The sequence below is a fragment of the Meleagris gallopavo genome, chromosome 2 (assembly GCF_000146605.3).
Source record: "Meleagris gallopavo isolate NT-WF06-2002-E0010 breed Aviagen turkey brand Nicholas breeding stock chromosome 2, Turkey_5.1, whole genome shotgun sequence".
In the NCBI taxonomy this organism is placed as follows: domain Eukaryota; kingdom Metazoa; phylum Chordata; class Aves; order Galliformes; family Phasianidae; genus Meleagris; species Meleagris gallopavo.
Window position 1 is genome coordinate 92,926,445 of NC_015012.2, and position 21,809 is coordinate 92,948,253.

The following is a 21,809-nucleotide window of genomic DNA, read 5'->3' on the forward strand; positions in this document are numbered from 1 at the left end:
AGCAAGCTGCCTGCCTGGCCCATTGGTTATTTCATCCTCAGTTACACTGAGGTGTAACTCTTTGAATGCAAAACTGCCCTTGTTTGGTTCAATACTGGCAGTCCCAAAAGCTGCCACTGAAATCAGCTTTCCTTCCCACCACCCCAGGGAGATCAAATGCTTCCTGAAGAATCAAAATAGCCTTGTGCCTCATCTCTGCTCTAGAGAAGTTTCCAACTTGTTTAGTTTTGACAGGAGCCTCTCATGGGCTTGAGAGACTGCCCAAGAAACTAAAGAGCTCTCTTTTTTCAGTCCTCATGAAATACTTTTCCCTAAGCTAATCAGCACTTCTGATTTCGTCTCTAACTGGCTAAACTCAGTTTAGTGATACTGGTGCCCAGCTACATGCACATTGGGATGTCAAACATGGTGTTCTCTGCCCACACCTACGCTTGTAAACAACAGTGCCAGGCCCAGGACGAAGCACAACCCAGACTCTGCTTTTATTAATTTTTTAATTGCTGTCACGCAGTTACCATGGTATCGTGCAAAAGAGATGCGTTGTAACTTGTCTAAAATACCTCAGATAGAGGATATTTATTTGCAACAGTCCTGTAGGGAAACCCTGTATCTGCATGGGAAAGGAGAAAAACAGAGTAGCTATGACAGAAACGTCACAACCTTCACTCTTGATTCCATGTAAAAGAATATCTGTGAAACCCCAACAGATAATTACTTTTCACTACATTGTCGTTTGCATAAGAAGATAAAATCCTTACAGGGAAGCAGGCAGCCTATTATGGACCCTACAGTATACACTTCACTTGAGATACACAATTGTAGTGTTTCAAAGGTTACAACATATAAGAAAATACATTTACAGGAGAAACATACGGAAATGGTATGAACATAATATCCATTACTGAAATATGAATTCTAATTCTTCCTCTGAATGTTGAACTTCATCTATAATTGCACACAATGCTTCAAGAGCTGGGATCATTTCTAGTAACGTAATAGTGAAATTACTGAAAAATTGTAACAAAAAACTGACTCCAGCCTAAACAACCAGACCCTTCCTAAAGTAAGGCTGTAATAGTGGTACAGAAACACACTGAGCACTAAAAATGGGATTTCTTTTGTTAAAAAAGTTTGTACAAAGCATATGCCAGCTCTGAGCCCCCACCATGCACTCTGATGGCCCAGAACTCTGCATCTGAGATTGTCCAAATCCGTCCTGTTCAACATAAGCCTACATGCAATCCATCTACTATTGCCATGTTAGTGGTCATTCTCAACACTTTACATATTTTTACTATAGATTCTGGTATCAACAGAAAATCTGCAATGTAGATACAGGCACCTCACAAGAAATAGCCAGACGTTAAAACAGGAGATAATAAGGAGGAGAGACAGAAAGGCTTTGGCAGAAACTGCTGTAGGGAAGGGAAGGGTGGTTCCAGGAACTGTGAGTATAAATTTTGATTAGGGCTGGGCTGGTATTTCCCACTTCAACTGCCTCCCTTTCTCTTTAATGAGGAAATAGGATTTTCACTTTTGCCCCACTCAATGAGTGATTAAATGGAAACAAGGACTTGCTTTCATAGGTAAGCCAATCCAAATGTCACTTATGTATGCCAACACCGGGAACAGTGACATTTTGTACAAATACATGAACTTGCTGCAATTATATTTAAACATAATTGAATATAACAGTCAAAGAAAACACAGCACTTATTTCTGCAAATGTTTCTTTCCGACAGTGAAAAAGAAATTACACTTTTCTGAGCAACAACAGTGTTCAGGGTCAATTTTCACTCCTTGAAAATGCACTGCAGTCCGAAAACACGAAGTAAGCAAAGAACAGAAGAGGAGGACTTGAAAAACCAAGGTCAGCAACAGAGAGATAAGGCTTTGAATTTACACTAAGAGCTGCACAGACGATTCACAGCCATTGCAGTTTTCCTTCACTTATATTGAAGGAAATTTGCTTACTTTACCTCTGGTTATGCAGGGTGCAAACTCATCTGTACCACAGGATGCTCACAAGTTTTTCATACAGAAATGCCACTTACAGTGCAAACAGGACAATGTGTGCTGCTTTATCAGTAGAAATTTGCACTAGGCTCCATATAGACCAAAGATGTAGGTCCGAACAAAGAGGAAGGAACCTACAGTAGGACACAGCTAACGTGAGCACAGTCACCAAAGAGAGGAAGGGGGAAAAGGGAGAAAGCCAAGATTATGTTGGGGTATGGGAATTAGGAATAGCCAGTTTTAGACAGAATGACTAAAGAACAGCATTGCAAATTTCACCTTTATCCATCTGCAAAGTCTTTAAAGTATGAGGATTCTTTTTGCTCCAGTTGTGTAAACTACAAGCTTGGTTGAATCTGATTATTTTCTGCAGGCTGCACTATAATTGTTCATTTTGGTGATACAATTGGACTGCTTCTTCAAGATAACAAAGAAACAGTTATTGAGCAAAATGGGCTTTGAAACATAGAGATAATGATCAAGAGCTGAAGTTTATTAGTATATTTATGCAGTTTCATCCATCTTATAAAACCCATACTTCCCAAGATCAGAAAAAATGTATTAGCTATGGATGCACACCAAAAAAGTATTTAATCTTCATGAAAGAGATACAAAGATAGAACTACTGAGCAATTCAGCTGAAGGATGGGGCAAAAGGGAAAAATGACTCCAGTCATTACTGCTGCATGCCTGTTCCCTGCTACAACCAACTCTACAATCACCACACTTGAGGAGTCCTCTCAGGTTTACACATCCATTCCCCCTCCTCAGACACACTCATCTGTACCTCTGGGGTTCCTGCAGATGTTTCATCTGACATTGCAAATCTTCCAGTTGGCACCACACAGACTCCCCAGGCAAGCTGTTCTGCTACTTGTAGACAAAATTGGAAGTTTGCCCTTTGAGTCTTTCTTCCTCGAACTCAAGTCTATTACTCATTTTCCCACCTAATGCAAACACAGACACAAAAAAGGTTGACGCAAAGGAAGATAGAATAGTTTGAAAATTCTTACTCCCTCAGAACTGGGTCTGGTTAGCTTGGAGTTAACATTCCCCACACGAGTGCTCTGAGCTGTAGCAACAGCGTTGATATCACACCAATGGTTTGGCTGCTGCTGCACAGCACTAGCCTATTATTAAGACTCTCTCCAGTACTCCAAAAGCCAGCAGGCCGGGGGTAGTCAAGAGGTGAGGAGAAGACATTGCCAGAGCAGCTGGCCTAAACCAACCAAAGAAATATTCCATACCATGGCTCAGCATTGAAAATGGGAAAAGGGAAGGAGGAGAGCTCTTGTTATGAAAACATCTGTGCTCCCAAATAACTGCTATGTGCAATGAAGTCCTGTGTTACAAGATTTTTCCAAACATCTTTTGGTGACAGATCATACAGAATAACTATTTTCCCTCTTTACTTCCACATGGCTTTTCCTTTTCTTTTTTTTTTTCCTTCTTTTGTTTGTTTAATTGTTATTGTATTTCTCTTTCTTTTCCCCTTAATTACATTATCCTTATCTCAACCTATGAGCCTTTTGTATTTCATCGTATTTTCTCCCCTTCCCTTTTCCTTTGAGGAGCTGGAATGAGAGAGGCTGCCCATCAGTGTGAAACCACCTCAGTTCTTTGTGGCATCCACTTTGGGCTCAAGGAATTAAATATAAGAATGATAATGCAGAGAAGTAATGGGCAAGACACAGACTGGACACTGACTAAGAATGTAACAGAGAAGAATTTATGATGTAACAGCTGTGAAGAATATGCGAGGTAGTAATGTGATAATGGGATGAGGAGTGCAGTATGTGTAAATTGTCCACATTGCTAGGTTGATTTTGGTGTAGAGACTTCTTTTTGTTGATGAAAACAACACGCTCTTATTACTAGGCCTCCATGTGTTTCTGTTTCTTTCTAGGATTAAACAATTAGTTAAGAATATCACCAGGTATCTGCTCCAAGGCAATGTGGTGATGGGTGGCAAGGTATGTGGGAGAACATGGACAGGTCCCTGTCATGGTTGTGATGGTTTTGAATTTCATCTCTGAAGTGCAGAATCGTAAAAAAAAAAACAATGGAATACTTGAATGAAAATACACACTGAGCTCTAGAGCACTACAAAAACAGAAGAGACAGAAATCGCATGTTTCATTCTCTGGTGGATCCTGTCCATGTTGCAGGAACCCATCAGAAGTAGAAAGCTGCTGTACAGAGTCCAACATGATGAGATGAGGAAGGCACTGAAGGAGAAGGCAAGTTGAACCTATTTGCAGAGGTAAAAGACATCCAACTGGCCCTAAAAATTGCCAAAAGAAAGCGGAAAGTAAGCTACAATGGGTCATGGATTGTGCCAAATACCCTGTGGGAGTGGCTACAGCAATGGAAGAAGAACATAGTGGTGCATAAATGAACTCATCTGGGCTGTTGCACTGTGACAAGACATACAAGACATTGCTGTCCAAGCAGAAAACATTGTTGTTAAAGTACAGCATGCAGATGCTCACATACACAAGAAACGAACCTTGAAGAATACCAGAAAATAAGCAGGTAGACTGGGTTTCAAAAATTGACTCCTTCGACTAGGAGCTGTCTGTGGCTTGATGGGTCCATGAAATATCAGGGTATCTGTGGAGAGATGCCACACACAGATGGGCTCTTGACTGAGGGATGGACCTGTCCATCGAGGCTACCACACAGGTCACCCAGCAGTGTGGAATGTGCTGCAATCAAGCGAGCTGTGTGATTAAAGTCCCTCTGGAACAGTAACTTGTGGAAAGGATTCCAATAAGGTGAGGCCGAGTGAAATGACCGTGTTGGACCAATACCACAAACCTGTCAGGATAAGCACAACATACTCACAATGGTAGAAGCAACTATTCCACTGCCTTATGCACTATCTTGGGCCTGGGAAGGCAAGTTCTGTGATGTCATGGTAACCCTGAGAGAATTGAGTCACTTCTGGGCCAAGAGACACAACAGAGACTGAGTGCTTCACATCACCCATCACCCGCTAAGTGAGGAGATGGTGAGAGAGTGAAGCATGGAGTTTTGCTGGCCAGCAGTACCCCTTCACCACTCATTCCTGAAATTAGCAATTTCAAATCATATCTACTTGGAGGTCTATACCTCCAGAAACAGACTATCTGAAAACATGTATATACATTTTACACACTTCTGTTCTGACATTAAAAAAGAGTTGAGGAGCATAGTACTCCTGTTGTGTGTAAACTGGAGGATGCTCTCCATTTAAAACAATTATACAGCCAAAGGAACTGCTTCTTGGTCTGTTAACAGCAATTTTAAAAGAAAATTACACAAGTAATTCTGGTTCATTGTTAGTTGAACGACTAAAAAGCCTGATGTAAACAACAGTACTTGTGGAATAAAGAAGTACTCAAGTATAAGCGACATCAGATTCAGTATTCCACTGTTCCACTCACATTTAACCTCTAAAAGAAAAGTTACTCACAGTGAGCTTTTTCTTTTTTTTTAAAACTGATTATCACCTCTACGTTTCATACATACAAGTCAGGGTTTCCAGAAGGCTACAGCATACAGTCACTTACCTCAGAGCAGGAATCTTAAATATAAAAAAATATCCTAGCAGCTGCTTAGCTTCTAGGAACAGCCATACTGAATCAACATCGATTCCTGTAATACGGAAAGTGGTGTGGTTAGCTAAATAAAAGTTGATGTAACGAAAATATCCTAATAAATGCCTTCTTTGACTGCATTATGAAGTTAATTAGTTGCAATGATGCTGCATTGATATGTCAGCTTCTGTTGAAGCTCTCAAATCTTCCCCTTCTATCTAGTCTTTTATCAATGCTTTTTATCAGTCCCAAGAATCTGAACGTGCTTCATGCCAGATCTCAAGCAGGCTCTGCTACCTCTTCCTTTGCCAGTGGTTTCATTGCTGTACTTAAAGCCAGCTCTAGTAGAGTACAGCCAAGTAACTGGGTACCGGACTGCTACAAGAAGAGTTGTGTTAAAAAGCTCTGGAAAACTTTGCCAAAGGCTTTGACTGGGTCACCCTTGATCCTCCTCTAAGCTATGTTGCAAGTATGCCCATGCCCACCCAAGTACCTCCCTGATCCTTACCTGCTAGCTTGCCCTTGGGCTTGCCTTTTCATTACAGACTTGTCAAGTTGGTCTGCTGGCAGAACTTCATTACCATTAGCTCATGAACCTTGTTCCTGATTATTGCAGGACTGCACCTCCTTTAGAACTACAGACCTGTTTCTGATTAATTCTCACTGGTCTTTCAAAATCTGCATCAGCCATTGGTGAGCATGAATTGTAGCTAAGATGAAGACTGCACAGAGCTTTGCATCTTCTGCATATTACATGACTGCCTATTCCACTATGAACTCATGTAAGTCCTGAGCAACCAAGTGCACAACAAAGAAACTAATGAACAAAGAACCATCAACAAGGAGGTGTTTCTGGGCAAAGACAAGCAGAAGAATTTATAATGCAGTAGTCTCCCTTCTGAAGAGGCACATCACAACTGATGAAGCTACACGTGCCTCCCATGAATATTCAGACTCGGGTCAACTCTAAGATTCTCATTTACAAATACTATGTGAGGCCACCAATTTTCTAGGATTACTCTCCAGAATGGCTGGCATCCATTACTCATATTTCTATCTCTAGTTTGCCTCACTGTACCTATACTGTGCAAATAACATTTTTAAATAAAAGGAAACAATATAATTAAAACCAGAAGCAAGAAATAAAGCAGGTACAATTAAAACAGAGAGAAAAAAAAATCCAAGTGTGTGATCAATTATCCTGCATCTAAAAGACAATCAATCTTGATTCAGAAAAGCATCAGGCTTTAAGAAAGCAAGATTTCCCCATAGGTCCAGCAAGATTTCCCCATTTTTGGTCCAATAGTACGATAAATACTGTCCAGAAGACCTGAATGGATTAATAATCTTTCTGGTTTATAAAGCAAAAGTCTTAACAACTTCCAAGTCTCAAAGTGATTTATAGTCATAGGTAGATTCATTGATTTTTGCTGGATCCAAAGTTCACAGTTTCTTGGATATAGTGAAAAGACAATTTAAAAAATTGTGTAAAAAGCAATAACAAAGCTCCCCTAAGATCAAAGTTTAAAAAAAAATTATTTACTGAACTAGTGAATGACACTAGTTTGCTCAGGGACATGTTTTAGCAGAGGCTTATTAGGGTATTATGGTTTGGTCATGGTTGAACTCGATGATCTTTAAGGTCTTTTCCAACCTAAGCAATTCTATGATTCTATGACATATATGAATTAAGGGTTTTCTAGATTAAAAAAAAAAATAAAAAAAATGTATCAAGAAGAAATGCTCTTCCCGCTTAGCAACAAGCGCTCTGTTGGTAATCAAAAATAAGACATACAAAATAAATATATCCTTAACATATGTCCTAGTTTCTTAACTTAGTTACCTAAACTAACTTGGGAGGAATGGAGGTTACTTGTGTGGCCTTAATATGCTTTGTATGTAAATACACACCATTTGACCTACCTTGAATAATGGCTTGCTTACCAAAACATATCAAACCATTTCTGATTAAATGCAATGCTCACAAAATTTAACTTGATTATCCTTCTCAAATTCTCTTTTGTACACGAGTGTGAAAAGAGAATCCTGACTCAATAAAATCTCAATTTGCCATTCTCAGTTGCTTTCACGGCAATCATTTTTACCTCCTCTTGGACATACAGGCAACCCAGAACATAGTAGACAACACCAATTTCTGAAAAACATAGTTGTTATGACATACAAGAAGCAGCATAAAAGAAAAAAAATGTTGTGCTCTTGTAGAGCAAAGTTTTCAGACAAAATAATTTTCTCCTGATCGTGTATCTAAAAAGTCATAAAGAAAGACTTCAGAAAGCAAAACCGCAGTTTTCTTAAATTGAAGACAGTCAGCCTCATTGTATACATAAATTCTTATACAGAAAACATACAGTGTTACACAATAAACACTTGTTGGTGATTTCTGCACAAATACAGTTCACTCTGGCATTTACAACATACCATATGCACCGCGTCCTGCAGACAATACTTACACTTTCATAAACTTTTCAGTAACTAAGACAGAGTTTAGCAAGTTCTGGTTTCTGTTCATCAATGAAACAAAATACAAATGCATTGGTATTGCAAAGCCCCTTTTTCAAATTAAAAATAAAAAGTTTCTTAAAAAATAACATAAATCAATGAAACCGTTGTCCTCTTCCATGTTTGCTCCTGAGATGACTAGCAGAGCGCCTGAGAGCTTTCCTCTCTTGACGATGTTGTTTCTCAGCTTCCTGCTGTTTCTTCTGGTGCTCGGACTAGAATGTTAGAAGATAAAAAAAAATAAACAACAAACCCTCAAGTTCTTGTAAAATTATGAACCACATCATTGTTCAAATACTTACATATCAAGTCAGAAATCCCCTAGGGAAATCTGGAAACGTTCCCAGAAATGGTCCCACATTATCTTATCCTAATTTACTTAATTTTACTGAAACAAACAGGTTTTAATAAAATGTGGTCTTAGAATTTCATGAAACTGTTTGCTATGCTGTAGACAATTCTAGAATTATTTTAAACATGGCAATAAACAAAAATCTCTGCACCTGTGAATGTTTTTCCTCTTCATCAAAATTGCATCAGAAGGAGTTAACTTGCATAATATAGAGAGGAAAATGTTCTTATGGCCATAAACGTCTATTTTATTGGGAAGCCTGAGTGCTTGTCTTGAAAATAAGCATGAACTGGAACTAGCAGACTTGAACTATCCATGCTCAGGCAAGTGTCCATGTTATAAAATTCTTCAGCAATTAGAGTGATTTCAACAGCAGCACAGGTTAACTGCATTAACAGTGCTTGAGTTACGGTAACTCAAACAGCTGCATCCCCACGGCATCAATAATTCTGTAATTAACAACACATCAGCCCACTTTTCCCTGAACCCCCATTAAAAAAAAAAATCATATGTCCAATAATACTGTAAATACTTGAGCAATTTAAATGTGTTTCTAATAATAAGTTGCAGTGATATAGCACACTGAAATTGAAAAAACAAAACAGAACAGAACTTCACATTGTAGGAACCAACTAAAATCTCCTGAAAACTAAACTGCAAAATATCAATGGCAAAATTTCATTGCTGAATCTGTCAGGCGCTGCTGAGGATCTGTGGGCTTGGCTACAGCACAACAGCCCCAATCCCACTGACTTACAAGGTCAAATGACATCAGTCTCATGGAAGCACAACTGTCTTTCCTGCTAAACCTCTCTACTTACTCCTGCATACTCCTGCAAGTTAAGGTTGGGGCATCACTAACCAGAAGCTGATGATCAGAGTAATACAGAATTTTCTTTTGGCTTCTCTTTATCACAGAATCATAGCTCAGGTCTAAAAAGGAGCACCAAAACAAAGCACACTGCAAGGACTTCTTCCTAGCTCTTCCTATCTATTCCCAAACACTTAATGTAGACATATTTTTTCTTTTAACTAGACTTCTAAAATCTTAAATGCAAACGAGCAAAACTTCTGTATTTCACTAAAGCCACATCAGTTAGCAGTTGATACACATTATCAGCAATGAAGTAAAAAACTCAAAGCTGTAGCTGATAGAATCCAAATCTTCAGAAAGTTTATTGTTTACCAACAACTGCAAGAAACGATGCGACAAAGCCCTTTCTAATTTAAAGTGGCCATGAAAAAAACTGTGCTTTAGAAGCCCTGGAAAGCCTTTTTACATAGCTGCAAGACACTGACGTATCAGTTACAGCAGTTGGTAAAATGGTTATCCTGCAGAGGAATCTGTGGCTGATTTAGACAGACCTTCAACAGACTTTAAATTCCAGAAATACAAGAATTGAAAGCAGATGAAGGAGTAAATGAACAAGTAAAGGAAGTAATGTAGAAATATTTCAGTAAATTTGGCTTCTTAAAAATGTATTCAGGCATAGACAAAGTGATCAGTTCGACCTTTTTTTTTTGTGATGGTAATTTTACTGATGAGAAGAATATTTGACCTCTGCTAAGAAATACATTTGGAAAGAAAAAAACCTTACTTGAGGAAATTTTTTTTTTTCATTTTTAACTGAAGTACATTTTATCAGCTAAAATATAATCAACTAATATGGAATGCAAATCTTCAGCTTTCCTAATGTGTCTTCGGTTCTAGCAAAAAAGACCCCCAAACCTAAGTAGCAGCAGTAGCAGACGCACATATATTCCATTATAACTACACTATTAAATAATCAGCTGTCTGTGACCTACAAAATTTCTGAAGATAGGAAAATAACAACTCTTTACGAAAGGTAGATGGCCAGCAGTCAACCACACACTTCAAATGAAATTTGGCAAGCACAAGACCAGAGCTCATTCTCACTATCTGCGTCACACAATTTCAATGACAAAAGTGGATGGGAGTCCTGTTTTAATCACGCTGTGACCCAGCAGCACTATCAGTCAGGAGAAAGCCTGTCACCTACAGCATCCCAATTGTGCCAGAACCTGCAAAATCTCATTAGTCCTGGCACTGATGTCAGCTAAGGTCACAAGATTTTGATGACATATCTCTGCAAATAAACTACTAAAATATGGAAGCCAGTATTTTCCACTGGAATGTAAGATTTTATGAGTGCTTCCTGGGTTATATGGGTATAAATACACAGAGTACTACTGGAGGCTTTCATTCTCTTGGCAAGAAGCAGAAACATTGGCAGCACATGAAGAAATGAAGAGAGACATGTATTTGACCGTTTTAAAGTTCCTGTTCCTTCATGCTAAACCTAAAGATACCTTCTGCATCTCTTAAACGTATACATATATATCTATGTATATCTCACCTTCTTTAATTTGAACGTAGCCTGTTTGCTGCCCACTGTCGTATCAGATACATTGAGTGTGCCAAGTTTTTCTTCAAGCTTTAAACGATCTCCGAGAGTTTTCCTGCAGAGAACAATTAACGTTAGTCTCTATTCTTGCCATCTTCTTACCACAAGAACTTCCAATAATGCAGTCAAAACAAATCTTAGTTTCCCTGAAACCCTTCAATGCCATATGTCTAAAAATTAAATCACCAATGAACAGAGAAGCAATACAACTTCCAATTACTCCCTCCAGATACTGCTTACATAAATTTAAAAAATGTTTCTTCTGAAAAGCTCATTGTCTTTTCTTCTAAAAAAGCATCAGGCCTCCAGCTGAGAAAGAGACCACACCCCACGATTGCTAACTTTTCCAAGACATTTTAGAAGAAGTCAGGTATATTCAGCAGCAGTAACAGATAAAAGCACGCACACAAAAATACTTAAGGCAAGATAGATCCAGTTTTAGCTGGTATCTTATAATTCCTAGCTTAAGAAACTCTTCTGAAGGAAGGAAATAATCTTGACTATATGTTAGAATTAATCAGAGAAAGAATCATCACTTCACCATCAACAGCTAAATAATTCAATTAGAAATGATTATTCAGACACTGTGTCCCACAACAGTATAACTGAAATAGTTTTGCAAGCAAGAGAACACCACAGACATGTGGATCTGAGAACCGAAGAGGGAACCTGACCCACAGCAGAGTGCCACACCGGTGCTCATCGGTCAGTGGTTGGGAGTTATCTGCTCTCAGGCACCAACCTCCAACATTTCTAAGAAATATTTTTGTACAACTCTTCAGCATTGTTTTTTCCTGAAGTAAGAGGTGGAAAATAAATCATCATAAAAATACACACGAGTAGCAGCCACCAAAGTCAATGGATTTTCTATGGATGAAAGACTCACACAGTGTGCTCTACGCACAGAGCCTCTGAAGCCTGCAGAATTTTGGTTAATGAGCCATTTATGTAACAGTCTCTTCAGATTAACAGTGAAAAATTACTGTCGAGAATTACTTTATTTCTCATGACTAGGTACTTTGATTGTGTGTCTTTTTCTGTAGTATATTTTTCATTGCCTACATGTAAAAACTTGTTCCATCTGTGCAAATCAGGAAGACAAGCTAAGCCTTAGAGCTAACTGTGGCAGAAGATCAGTCACGGACATTGTGGTGGGATTTCTACATCCAAGCAAAGTTCCATTTTTCTCCCCTTTGAAAGTGAGTTGGAGAAATATGGCTTCTACCCAGCAATTATTTGGCATGACTGCCCAGACACTGCTTCAGTCAGGAGAAAAACTAAAAGGAGGAAAAGGCTTTAAGTTTGCAATTTTACTGAGTAAGCACAGATATGGCTGTATTTATCTGAAAATGCATGGATCCCAAGTGATAGTGAATCACACACACTGACACATGCAAGCTTAGCACTGCTAGGATCTCTTTAAAATCATCCTCAACAAATAGATTCAATTGATATATTAGGAGTGTTATTAAAAGCAATCTCCCCTGCCCTATGGTTAAATGAAAACTGACCAGGTGCTTCTTTTCCTCTTTTCAAAACAATAGAGGAGTCTCTCAGGACTTTTCCTGCTGTTGCACTTAAGCAATGCTTAGGAAACCAGCTATGTTTGTTGGCTTCTGTTGACTTTCTTGCATTGATCTATGCTTGACTGAGTAGGATTACTTCAGTTTTTCATTTTTGTGGGCTCCAACTTCAATGACAAACATTTTGAAGGGATATCAAGAAAATCAAAAGAGCTCTGCAGACCCTGATTAAAAAAACCCTCTCTCCTTTTATGTATTCCTTTTAAGTTGCTGTGCAAGGAAATTATACGTTAAGTAAACAAAGAAAAATTTTGCATCTTCACTAATAGCAAGTTTTCATATGTAAGCATAAGAGCACAAAAGGGGGAAGAGAAATGTAGACAGATTTGAGACAAGGTATTTGTTATGATCACAAATAAGTTTGGCAGCTTTCCTGCACAGAGCACTGCATAGACTGTTGGTCTGCTAAGAAATTTATAGTATGCACCACCACTTCAGAAGTTGGGCTTGGAGCCGTGCTGAGTCAGGAGCATGTCAAAAGAAACACCCAGTTTTATGTAAGTCATAAACTGTTTCCTCAGGTAGAACATTATATGATTAGAGAAAAAAGAACACCTAGCCATTAAGTGCGTAGTGAAGGTATTAAGGCACTTAATTATATTGGTCACAGACCATCATTCCATAGCTTGAATAAATCAAATCAAAGACAAACATGCCAGCCTCACCAGACTGTACATGCCACTACAGTCTTTCCAATTTTCAGCACACTAGCTGAATTAATTATTTTTATGCTGACTATTATCACAGAGGAAGGCCAGCAGAAAACATATTTAAGTATTTTTCATAAAATTCAGCTGTGTAAAAATGCTTACCAAACAAGTTAGGTCACAACACAGACTAAATCATTAGGATTCTATAATCATATCTGTATAACCATCTGTAATTTTAAGGTTTGCTCCCTGCATTTGAGCAATACTGAGCTTACACTGTCAGAACAATGCCTGGATGAACACAAATGGGATCACTTTCTGACTTAAAAAAAAAAACCAAAAAAGTCAAATACATCCCATCTGTGAACCTACTGCAGAGAGTGCATGTAACCTGAGCAACCCTAATTACACGTCACCCCTTGAAAAATATTCTGCATGGAACTGACAGTGAGCCTTAAGGCAGATTCTCTCATCCCTCAAGCAGTCTCTTCTAAGTCTTTCCATGGTTTATGACATCACTGATATTCCTCCATCCCCTGGACAAGACTGTGGTATTTGATTTCATTTTTTCCTAGCTGAAGCAAGAATTTTTTTTTCCCCTAAACTACAGATGAAAGACTTCACCTCATTCCGTGTCACACTCTTTAAAAACTTTTTTCTAAATGTTTCTCTTCTCTAAAGCTGTCTTGGCTTACTTGCCTAAATTTCAGTACGCTTTTTCACTTTCAAGTGTCCCATATTTTGAGTAAAATGAACTCTTAATATTTCAATTTGAGAGTCCTTGAAAATTTCCCTTAGAGGTCAGTAACTAAATTTGTGTAAAAGAACAGTAGGCAAATAGGCTGCAGCCATCCTGCCTTAAAAAGGAAATATTTCAGTGACAAAGAGAACACAAGGGCCACTTGACCACTTCGACCATTTGTTTCAGGCTCCTTTCATGTCACACTTTTTATATGACAATTCCAGTTAAAACTTTGTATGTTTAAGAGAAAGGCTGTATTTTTATCACGTGCTTCTTTACCTATCTCTAGAAATCGGCTATCATGATGCATCTAAGCTGCACTGGCAGTTATTCATGACATAAAAAAACAATCCTTACATTATTCTTTCTTTTTTTCTTTGAATGTATTATTTCATTCTAAGTAAAAAAAAAAAAAATAATGGCTATTACAAGATCCATCTAACCCAACAGCATGTTTCCAACACTACTCAAAATTCTGCCCTGCATCCAACGCACTGCGAGAACTTTGATATTGTCCCTCAGTATTTTAATATTAGTGTCTGCTCTCTAAATAATAAAAGGCTATTAAACCTCATCTTCCAAAGGCCTAAACTCACTTCTGAAAAAAAATATCAGTGAGATTTACAGACATTTTTAAGCACCTCAAAGCCGAGTCTTTGTGAATCTAAAAGATAAGTGTGCCATTTACACAGTACAATTTTTTCTTTTACCATCTGGAACCTACTCCAGGTAGTGGCTAATCATGCAGTATTCCCAAGCCTTTCAGAGAATTCTATATGCAGTATTTTACATTCAGATTGTCAATCTCATACTGACACCAGCGGAGAAATATAACCAGTCTCAGAGATATCACTGCTATTATTTGTGTGAGCAGCAGTTTGCCAACAATGAGTAATGGACCTCAAATCTGGCTCAGAATATTAACCTCTTACTCATCTCGTTCACACTGTCTCTCTGGCATACTTGAAATGTTGTATTTGTTTAAGAACAAAACAGAGTTTTCAATGACTGTGTCCCCCTAAGTCATATCACTGAATCACCAGATGTGGCTTTATTAGTGCTTCCAAGGCTATCATGCTAACTAACGAAATTGCCATTGGCCTGTGTCATAAAGAAATATTTGAGAATCTTTCACCCTCCGCTATTAAAATAGGAACATTTGTCTTACTTCATTAACTTTTGTTTTTTGGCAGAGTCTTTGAAGCTTCTGAATTCCTCTCCTTCTTTAATCTCAAAAAACTGAGGTTTTAGTAATGTTTGCTGATCCTCCTTGAGCCTTTCCTGCCGCTTTACTTTTTCCTCTTGGCGCAGAAGCTTGCGCTGTTTCCTGACCTCTTCAACCCAACCTTTTTCATCATCTGAACTCTCAGAACTTTCTGCATCACTTGGTTTTCCTTCTGGTTCTTCCTCCTCTTCCTGCAGACAAAAATAGTATAAAATAAGAAATCATCAACTAATTTTCTTTTCGAACCATTCCTGCAGTTAGACTAAGTGACAGATTTTACACAGATACAGTTGAAGAGATACACAATTTGACTGAAAGTACTATCAGCAAATGCAGCAATGAAAAATAATAAAATTATCTCCACCTACACATCATATGTCCTTCAAATCTACACTGATGTAGGCATACATCTGAAAACTAGGATAATATTATAAATTACATCTAAGTAGTGCAGCTGATAAGAGAGACTTGCATTGCTTCCCTCTTTCAGGATGAAAAAATCTGAAAATCTGAAACAAAGAAAAATACTGATTTTTCCCAGTCCAAAAAGAAAATATTTTACCTGTTCTCTTGCTTCCTGCTCCTGTAAGAGCTTTAGTTTCTTCTTTCTTTTCTCACTTATCTTAGAAACAAGTGGGTTAAGTAGCCTAAATTCTTCACTCTGCTCATCTACTTGGAAATCAGGATTCTCAAACATGACCTTAAAACGATCATCTTTGAGAAGGCTAGGCAGATTCTGGAAAAGAAACGAATCATCAGTTAGTTATAAAATTCCAAAACTGACATTGGTAAAAATATGTAACAACTTTTCAACTACGCAAAGTTCAAGAACAGTACATGTCAGTCATTTTATCCTTCCAAGCCACATAAATTGAAATTTTTTGTTATATCGTTATATATTTTATTACTTTCACAAACATCAAATAAATATAATTCTAAGCTTCCTGTAGGTAAGACAGCCTTTTACTTTTTAGTGTGTAGTCTGCACACTACAGACACCTTGAGTACACAATTACTAGTATTTCTGAATTAGTGTTTCTCATACATTCAGCCAGATAGTCTGGAGACATGCTGGCATCTATTGACTAATCAGCAGTACCTCCGAGGCAAACATTCTGCCTGGATGAGAATGACTCTACAACACATAAAACAAATTATCAGGGTAAACACTTCTTTATGCAATGCTATTGCTGTTTTACTGTAAACACATAAAAGTATTTCTACACATCTTATGACAATTTCTTCACTGTCCTCACATATGGAAAGGAAAAAGCAGTTTCATTCATGCTGAAGAAAAAAAAAATGAACCCAGTATAAATGACTTGAATTAAGAACAGTTCAAACTACAACTTCAGCTCATACAAATACTGGCTGTCATTGTTTCAAATCATTTAATACACACATTTTACAATAGAAGTTTATCTTCTAACGTTGCCAAACTTATAGCATATTCAACCCACACGAGCACTAGATTTTCATTTTATCTATCAAGTGGGGAAAAAGGATAGAGAAAACAAGTATAAATTTCAAAAACAGAAGCTGTTGCAAAAGTATGACCTGCAGTTTCATTTGGAAGCTAAAAATTCAATCAGTCCCACAGTCACAAATAATCAGAACATGCATCTTTATGTACTCTTTTTAATCTGTGTAAAGATGCAATGTGTTCCTGGGCAAATCACCCCCCACATAAGGTACTCATTTCAACACAGGCTTAGAAAGCTGAAATTTAAGGTTTTACTACCACCTACTTTTTCAGTAGTTCATACTTCCTACTATATCAACTGAATCACACAAGGTTTCATTACATGCCACACAAAGCTAAAACCTGCCTTTTATGAATGCAGCACACCTGTGAGAATGAGCACCTATAAAATGCTACCTATATAAAGAACCTGGACTCTGTTAATACAAAGAGGCTGATAAGACAAACTTCTGCTGTGCCATCTGCTCCCGTTAGAAACTAAACATTAATTACTTTTTTCCTTCATGCTAGTTCTAAGATAAAAATGGATTACTTCAACATCAGTAAAATTTTCTGTTGCATAAGAATGAGCCATCTTAGCTACTTTATATACAGTTGATTACATTTTATAAAGAAAGGCAACTATATTGAAATACAACTTCAGGCAGCCTCCTGCTCCTCATTTATACCCATTACATCTATCTTGTCACGGTTACCACCAAAATACTAACAAATGAAAAAAAATGCTTCTTTTTTTTTCCCCCCAGTTGAAAAACTTTGGTATTGATTTTGTATTTAACTAGCTTCTGGACCCCTACAAAGCTCATTATCATCTTCAACAGCAGGTATTTCAAAATTTGCAATATAGATGACAATGTTACTGAAGGGCCTTTTTAGTTCTTTAGCTATAGAAGCCAATCTTACAGTCACCTAGTAGAGTAAGTTATTTATGAGACAAGAAAGAATGGATTTTTGAATGTTTTGGTCCAGAAAACAACAAGTCAGTAATTGTAAGCATTACCATTTCTGCATTCCAGGTTAGAGAAGTATCTAAAACAGATACTCACCTTTTGTTTCCTTTTTCTAGTAGCCTGTTGTTCCTCTCCTTCTTCTTCAATCAGTTTGAGGGCGAGCTCTTTATTGACCTTGGGAAGTTTCTACAGAATATATATGGAATGTTGATATAAATAGAATACTGATATAAAAAACAGTATTGTGTTTATATATCCCCTTTGAGAGTATCACATTTTAATGAAATAATACGTTTAGGTTTAAGACAAGCAGATACAACAAGTTTTATCACCACGTTATCTGCTCAAGCAGCAGAGTCACTCATCTGTGGGATTCATATGCATGAGAATTTTATGGCTCCAATCAAAAAGTTCGATAAACTAAAGCTAAGTTTACTTTTTGTCTCTGATGATAAACAGAATCAAATCCTAAGTAATTACACCTCTAAGATACACTTAGGAATACATCACTCTTCATGAATAATTTTTTCAGAAACACATTCATTTACCTTCAGCTGAACTCTCTGTGCACGTGTTTCTTCTATTTTTTGTCTTATTTTCTCTCTTCTGTATTCTTCATAAGCAAAGGGGTTGGCCATCATTTTTGCCTTTGATTAAACAGAAGAAAGTAAAAAGAGCATCATTAATACAAGATACAGTCCTCTATTTGTGGGGGAAAACATATTTTATTGTTAATAGTGAAAGTTTACAAGCATCATTCTCTTTTACCTTATGGTAAAGCCTTATGTCCATGAAAAAGCCGTGCATATACGCTCTGAGCAATGATGATCCAATGAGATGAGAAAGGCCTGGGAAAAAATTACAGAGGATTTCAAAGAGCTTTCATGGATAAAGAACTCCTATTCCAAGCTAGCCACTTCTCTTACTCAGATCAAGACAAACAAGCACTGCTGACGCGATACATCAATCTCTAACAGTCACACCCAGTACATCAAGACTAAGTTAAACAACAACAAAAAAAATCAGACAGCAAGAAATCTAAGCTACTTCAGAGCAACAAAATCAATTTTTCTTACATGTTACACTTTTTAAAGATGCCTACAAGCACTGCAAACCATAGGCACTTTACAAAGAAAAACTAAGATTTTTTAACGGAAAGTCTATACATGTTTGACGATCACTTTTTTTTACTGTGGCATAGAGACATTTTGATTCAGAGAATTTTGCCTTAGGTCACTATCTTTGAAGAATCAACATGGTGAAAGAAATACAATACCATAACAGATCATAAAACTATCACCCTAGGCCCTAACCTAAGAGTAAGAACCAAAACACTTCAAGAGTTTTCAAATTTTCCTTTCACGTATCTTCTTAGAAATTCAAAACTGAGAAAAAGGAAATCTTTTATAACAAACCAAAGAACAAAAAGTCATCAGTCTGCTATATTAATAACCAAGATGACTGGAAGAAACTACTGCCAATGACTTTTGAATGGTTCCCCAACATTTCTCACTGATAGGTCACATACGAACTACAAAACTTATAAATGTGTAAATGATAAACAAATAAACAAACAAGGCAAACAAAAAAACTGAGCAACTAAGAAGGAGATTCAAATGCTTTACCTAAATTTTCAAGGTCTTTTCTGGTTACAAATTTGTAGTCATCATAAACTGTGCTCTCTGGGTTCTCTTCCAGTTCTTCGGTCAAGTTGTCCAAGAAAGAACACCATTTAGGGGCAGGTCCCAAAACCTGTGGATATTATAAAAATTGCATATTCTCATACAGAAAAAAAAAAAGCCTACCCTTACATTCTCAGCTACTTTGCTGTAATAAATGAATTCCTCTGAAGTCAAATAAACCTTAAGAACAACAGCAATTAAACCTCCTGCATGCATTATCAATAAGGAGCACAACTGATTAAGTAAGTGTTATTTTACCATAGGTCATTTATTTGAAATCAACAATATAGAGACCTCAAGTGTTTCAAGTGATCCTAGTCTGACCAAGTAAACTATTAAAAGCTCAGAGCTAAATGTTATAAATACAATTAAGAAGTTAACTAAGGGCAGTAGGTATCAGCTAATCTGTAAAGCACAGCAGGATCGTAAACTCATTACTTCACTACATAATCATGTTAAATCCTATTCTGCCCTATTTACTTTAATTAAAACAGAACACCACAGGTATATTTAATGTACTTTTATTCGAGGAAAATTCAGACTGTGTGAAAAATAATGGGAAATACTGAAAAACAAAACTTGCATATTTCCACCATGAGGCAAAGGAATTATTTGAACAATATTATGTGGCACCATCAACTTACTTTTCCACGTATGCTTCCTCCAACTTCCCAAGTTAATCATTATCTCCCTTCATTTTTCCCTCCCACTGCTCTGATTGAAATTCCGCTCTATCTTGATACACACAGGCATATTCAGCTGTTCCAATATTATTATTGTAGTAGGTGAGCTAGCTGAATGGAAAAATCCAACACTACATTTTTCTCTCCAGAGCCAATCAGATGGCATTTTAGAACATAAAGAAGTCAGTTATCTCCTAGAGAGGGACTCTGAATGAGACTTCCATTTTGTTTACTAAAAATTCACACAAAAAACTACACACACACACACACACACATATACAATATGAATAGTTTCCTTAACAAGAGAGGGCAATCAGTAGACGTACTACATGTACTGTAGAAGTCTTCTACTAGAAATAGACTACTGCAAGTCTATATAGATCTTTGAAGACAACTATACACAAAAATTGCAAGCTTGTATTCTAGACCATAACAATCTACTAATATTCTAGACTAACACTCTGGACAACAATACTCTGCAATACCGCTGTCTTTGTATCTAGCATGATTTGTCTTTAGCTGAGAACTGTAACAGCCAATTTTATTTATTTATTTATTTATTTAACAGTGCTGTATATTTTAGTCCAATTAGTAAGAGCTTACAGGGAAAACCCTGAGATGTCACTGACAAGAAAGTTTTCACTCCTTAAAGTATTAACCAAACTCCCACTTTTGATCTTGTAACAGCTTAAACATCATACAATTTTCAGATCAGTTTTGTGTCAACACTGCAGATTTTCCATGTAAGTTTTCCATTCAGTTATTTCCTCTCAAATACATATAAATGCCAATTTTTTATATCAATTACAAAGTAGTCTAGGAATATAAAATGCCCCACTATTTTTCATGCCATATAAATCAGTAGTCATTTCTTCACTACCAGATCATCAAAACATGACTAGAACAGGGAAATCTCCTTTAAACCTTACCTAATTGAACATAACTTCTGTAATCAAATCTAAGTGTCTGTGCTCATGATTTTTAGAAGTGAGAGTTGAGACTCCTCGACTCTCCAATTAAATAAAGAGTTTCCCTTCATTCCATCTTGCTGACACACTATGTAAAGATCACTATCACTTCAATAAACTTTTTTCATCACTGCCATTTGCATGGCACTATCTGTTCAAGCATTACACATCACATATTACTCATTAGAATTTAGACAACTGCAACCAATTAGGGTAATCCCCACGTGTGATCTTGACTGATGTAAATCTTTAAAAGAAGAACTAAAGCACAGGTTTCAGAAATCATGGCAAAAAGTTTATCTGCTCTTCAGCTATAGATCCACTCCGTACTGGAACAGCACCAGTCAAAGCTGGAACGTCAAAGCATGCAGTACAGTATTTTGCAGGAGTGTAAGTTTTAGGGGGAAACAGTAAATAAATAAAATAAAACCCCAGCAGTGTAACTGTGTGCACTCTATGGGAACCAGGTTACGTTAAGATAAAATTCAGGAATGCAACTCTTCCCCTGTACCAGGTCACTGGTTTCTGTCTGTGCAGCAGCACGCGTGGAACAGCTGGGTTCCACAGCCTCATCCTTACAGTTTGATGAACTATCAGATAGGTTTCTCTGTGAGTATCAGAGAAGTTACATACAGCTAATGGGAAAATCCTTATTAAATGAGGGCACATCTAAACCTGGCTTTTGCTCAAATATTTCTTAGGCTAGGAAAACCAGACATCATCATCAACAGTGACCAAAATATTTTTGCTATGTTCATTATTATTCCATTTTCAGCAGAATTACCACTTCTTGAAACAATCTCCACTGATTTCCAGTGAAAGTGAAAAAGACCATCTCTGAAACTATTTTTGCCTATTAACAGAGCAGCCCAGGCTGTAGGCTGAGCCAGCTGGCAGCGACACAGGCAGACTGCTTCCTGCTTTCCCTCCTTCCTCCTGAAAGTATTC

General features: G+C 37.3%; 1 protein-coding gene across 3 annotated transcripts; it reads right to left on the reverse strand.

The window, feature by feature from the left end:
- Nucleotides 1-2,486: 2,486 nt before the first annotated feature.
- LOC104909982 (nucleolar protein 10) lies at nucleotides 2,487-19,299 on the reverse strand. Of its 3 annotated transcripts, none has more exons than XR_004158999.1 (9): nucleotides 19,154-19,299; nucleotides 18,297-18,376; nucleotides 18,077-18,175; nucleotides 17,625-17,714; nucleotides 15,658-15,831; nucleotides 15,039-15,286; nucleotides 10,848-10,950; nucleotides 5,571-8,332; nucleotides 2,487-4,836 (listed from the first exon to the last, which is right to left on the reverse strand). XR_004158999.1 is itself a non-coding variant. In XM_031552606.1 (8 exons), exons 2-8 carry the CDS (start codon nucleotides 18,333-18,335, stop codon nucleotides 8,213-8,215), a joined length of 873 nt encoding a protein of 290 aa, XP_031408466.1. In that variant the 5' UTR covers nucleotides 18,336-18,376; nucleotides 19,154-19,299; the 3' UTR covers nucleotides 2,487-8,212. The 3 variants fall into 3 exon arrangements, 1 of the variants encoding a protein (XP_031408466.1); XR_004159000.1 differs by having other exon boundaries at nucleotides 2,487-2,963; nucleotides 4,526-8,332; XM_031552606.1 differs by having other exon boundaries at nucleotides 2,487-8,332.
- Nucleotides 19,300-21,809: the final 2,510 nt, after the last annotated feature.

Excerpts from the sequence above, each read along its gene's own strand:
- LOC104909982 (XM_031552606.1), bottom strand. The coding sequence starts at position 18,335 with ATGCACGGCTTTTTCATGGACATAAGGCTTTACCATAAG. Across the intron at positions 15,832-17,624 it reads CTAGAAAAAGGAAACAAAAG|AATCTGCCTAGCCTTCTCAA; the intron begins GTGAGTATCTGT and ends TTTCTTTTCCAG. Across the intron at positions 8,333-10,847 it reads CTACGTTCAAATTAAAGAAG|TCCGAGCACCAGAAGAAACA; the intron begins GTGAGATATACA and ends CTAACATTCTAG.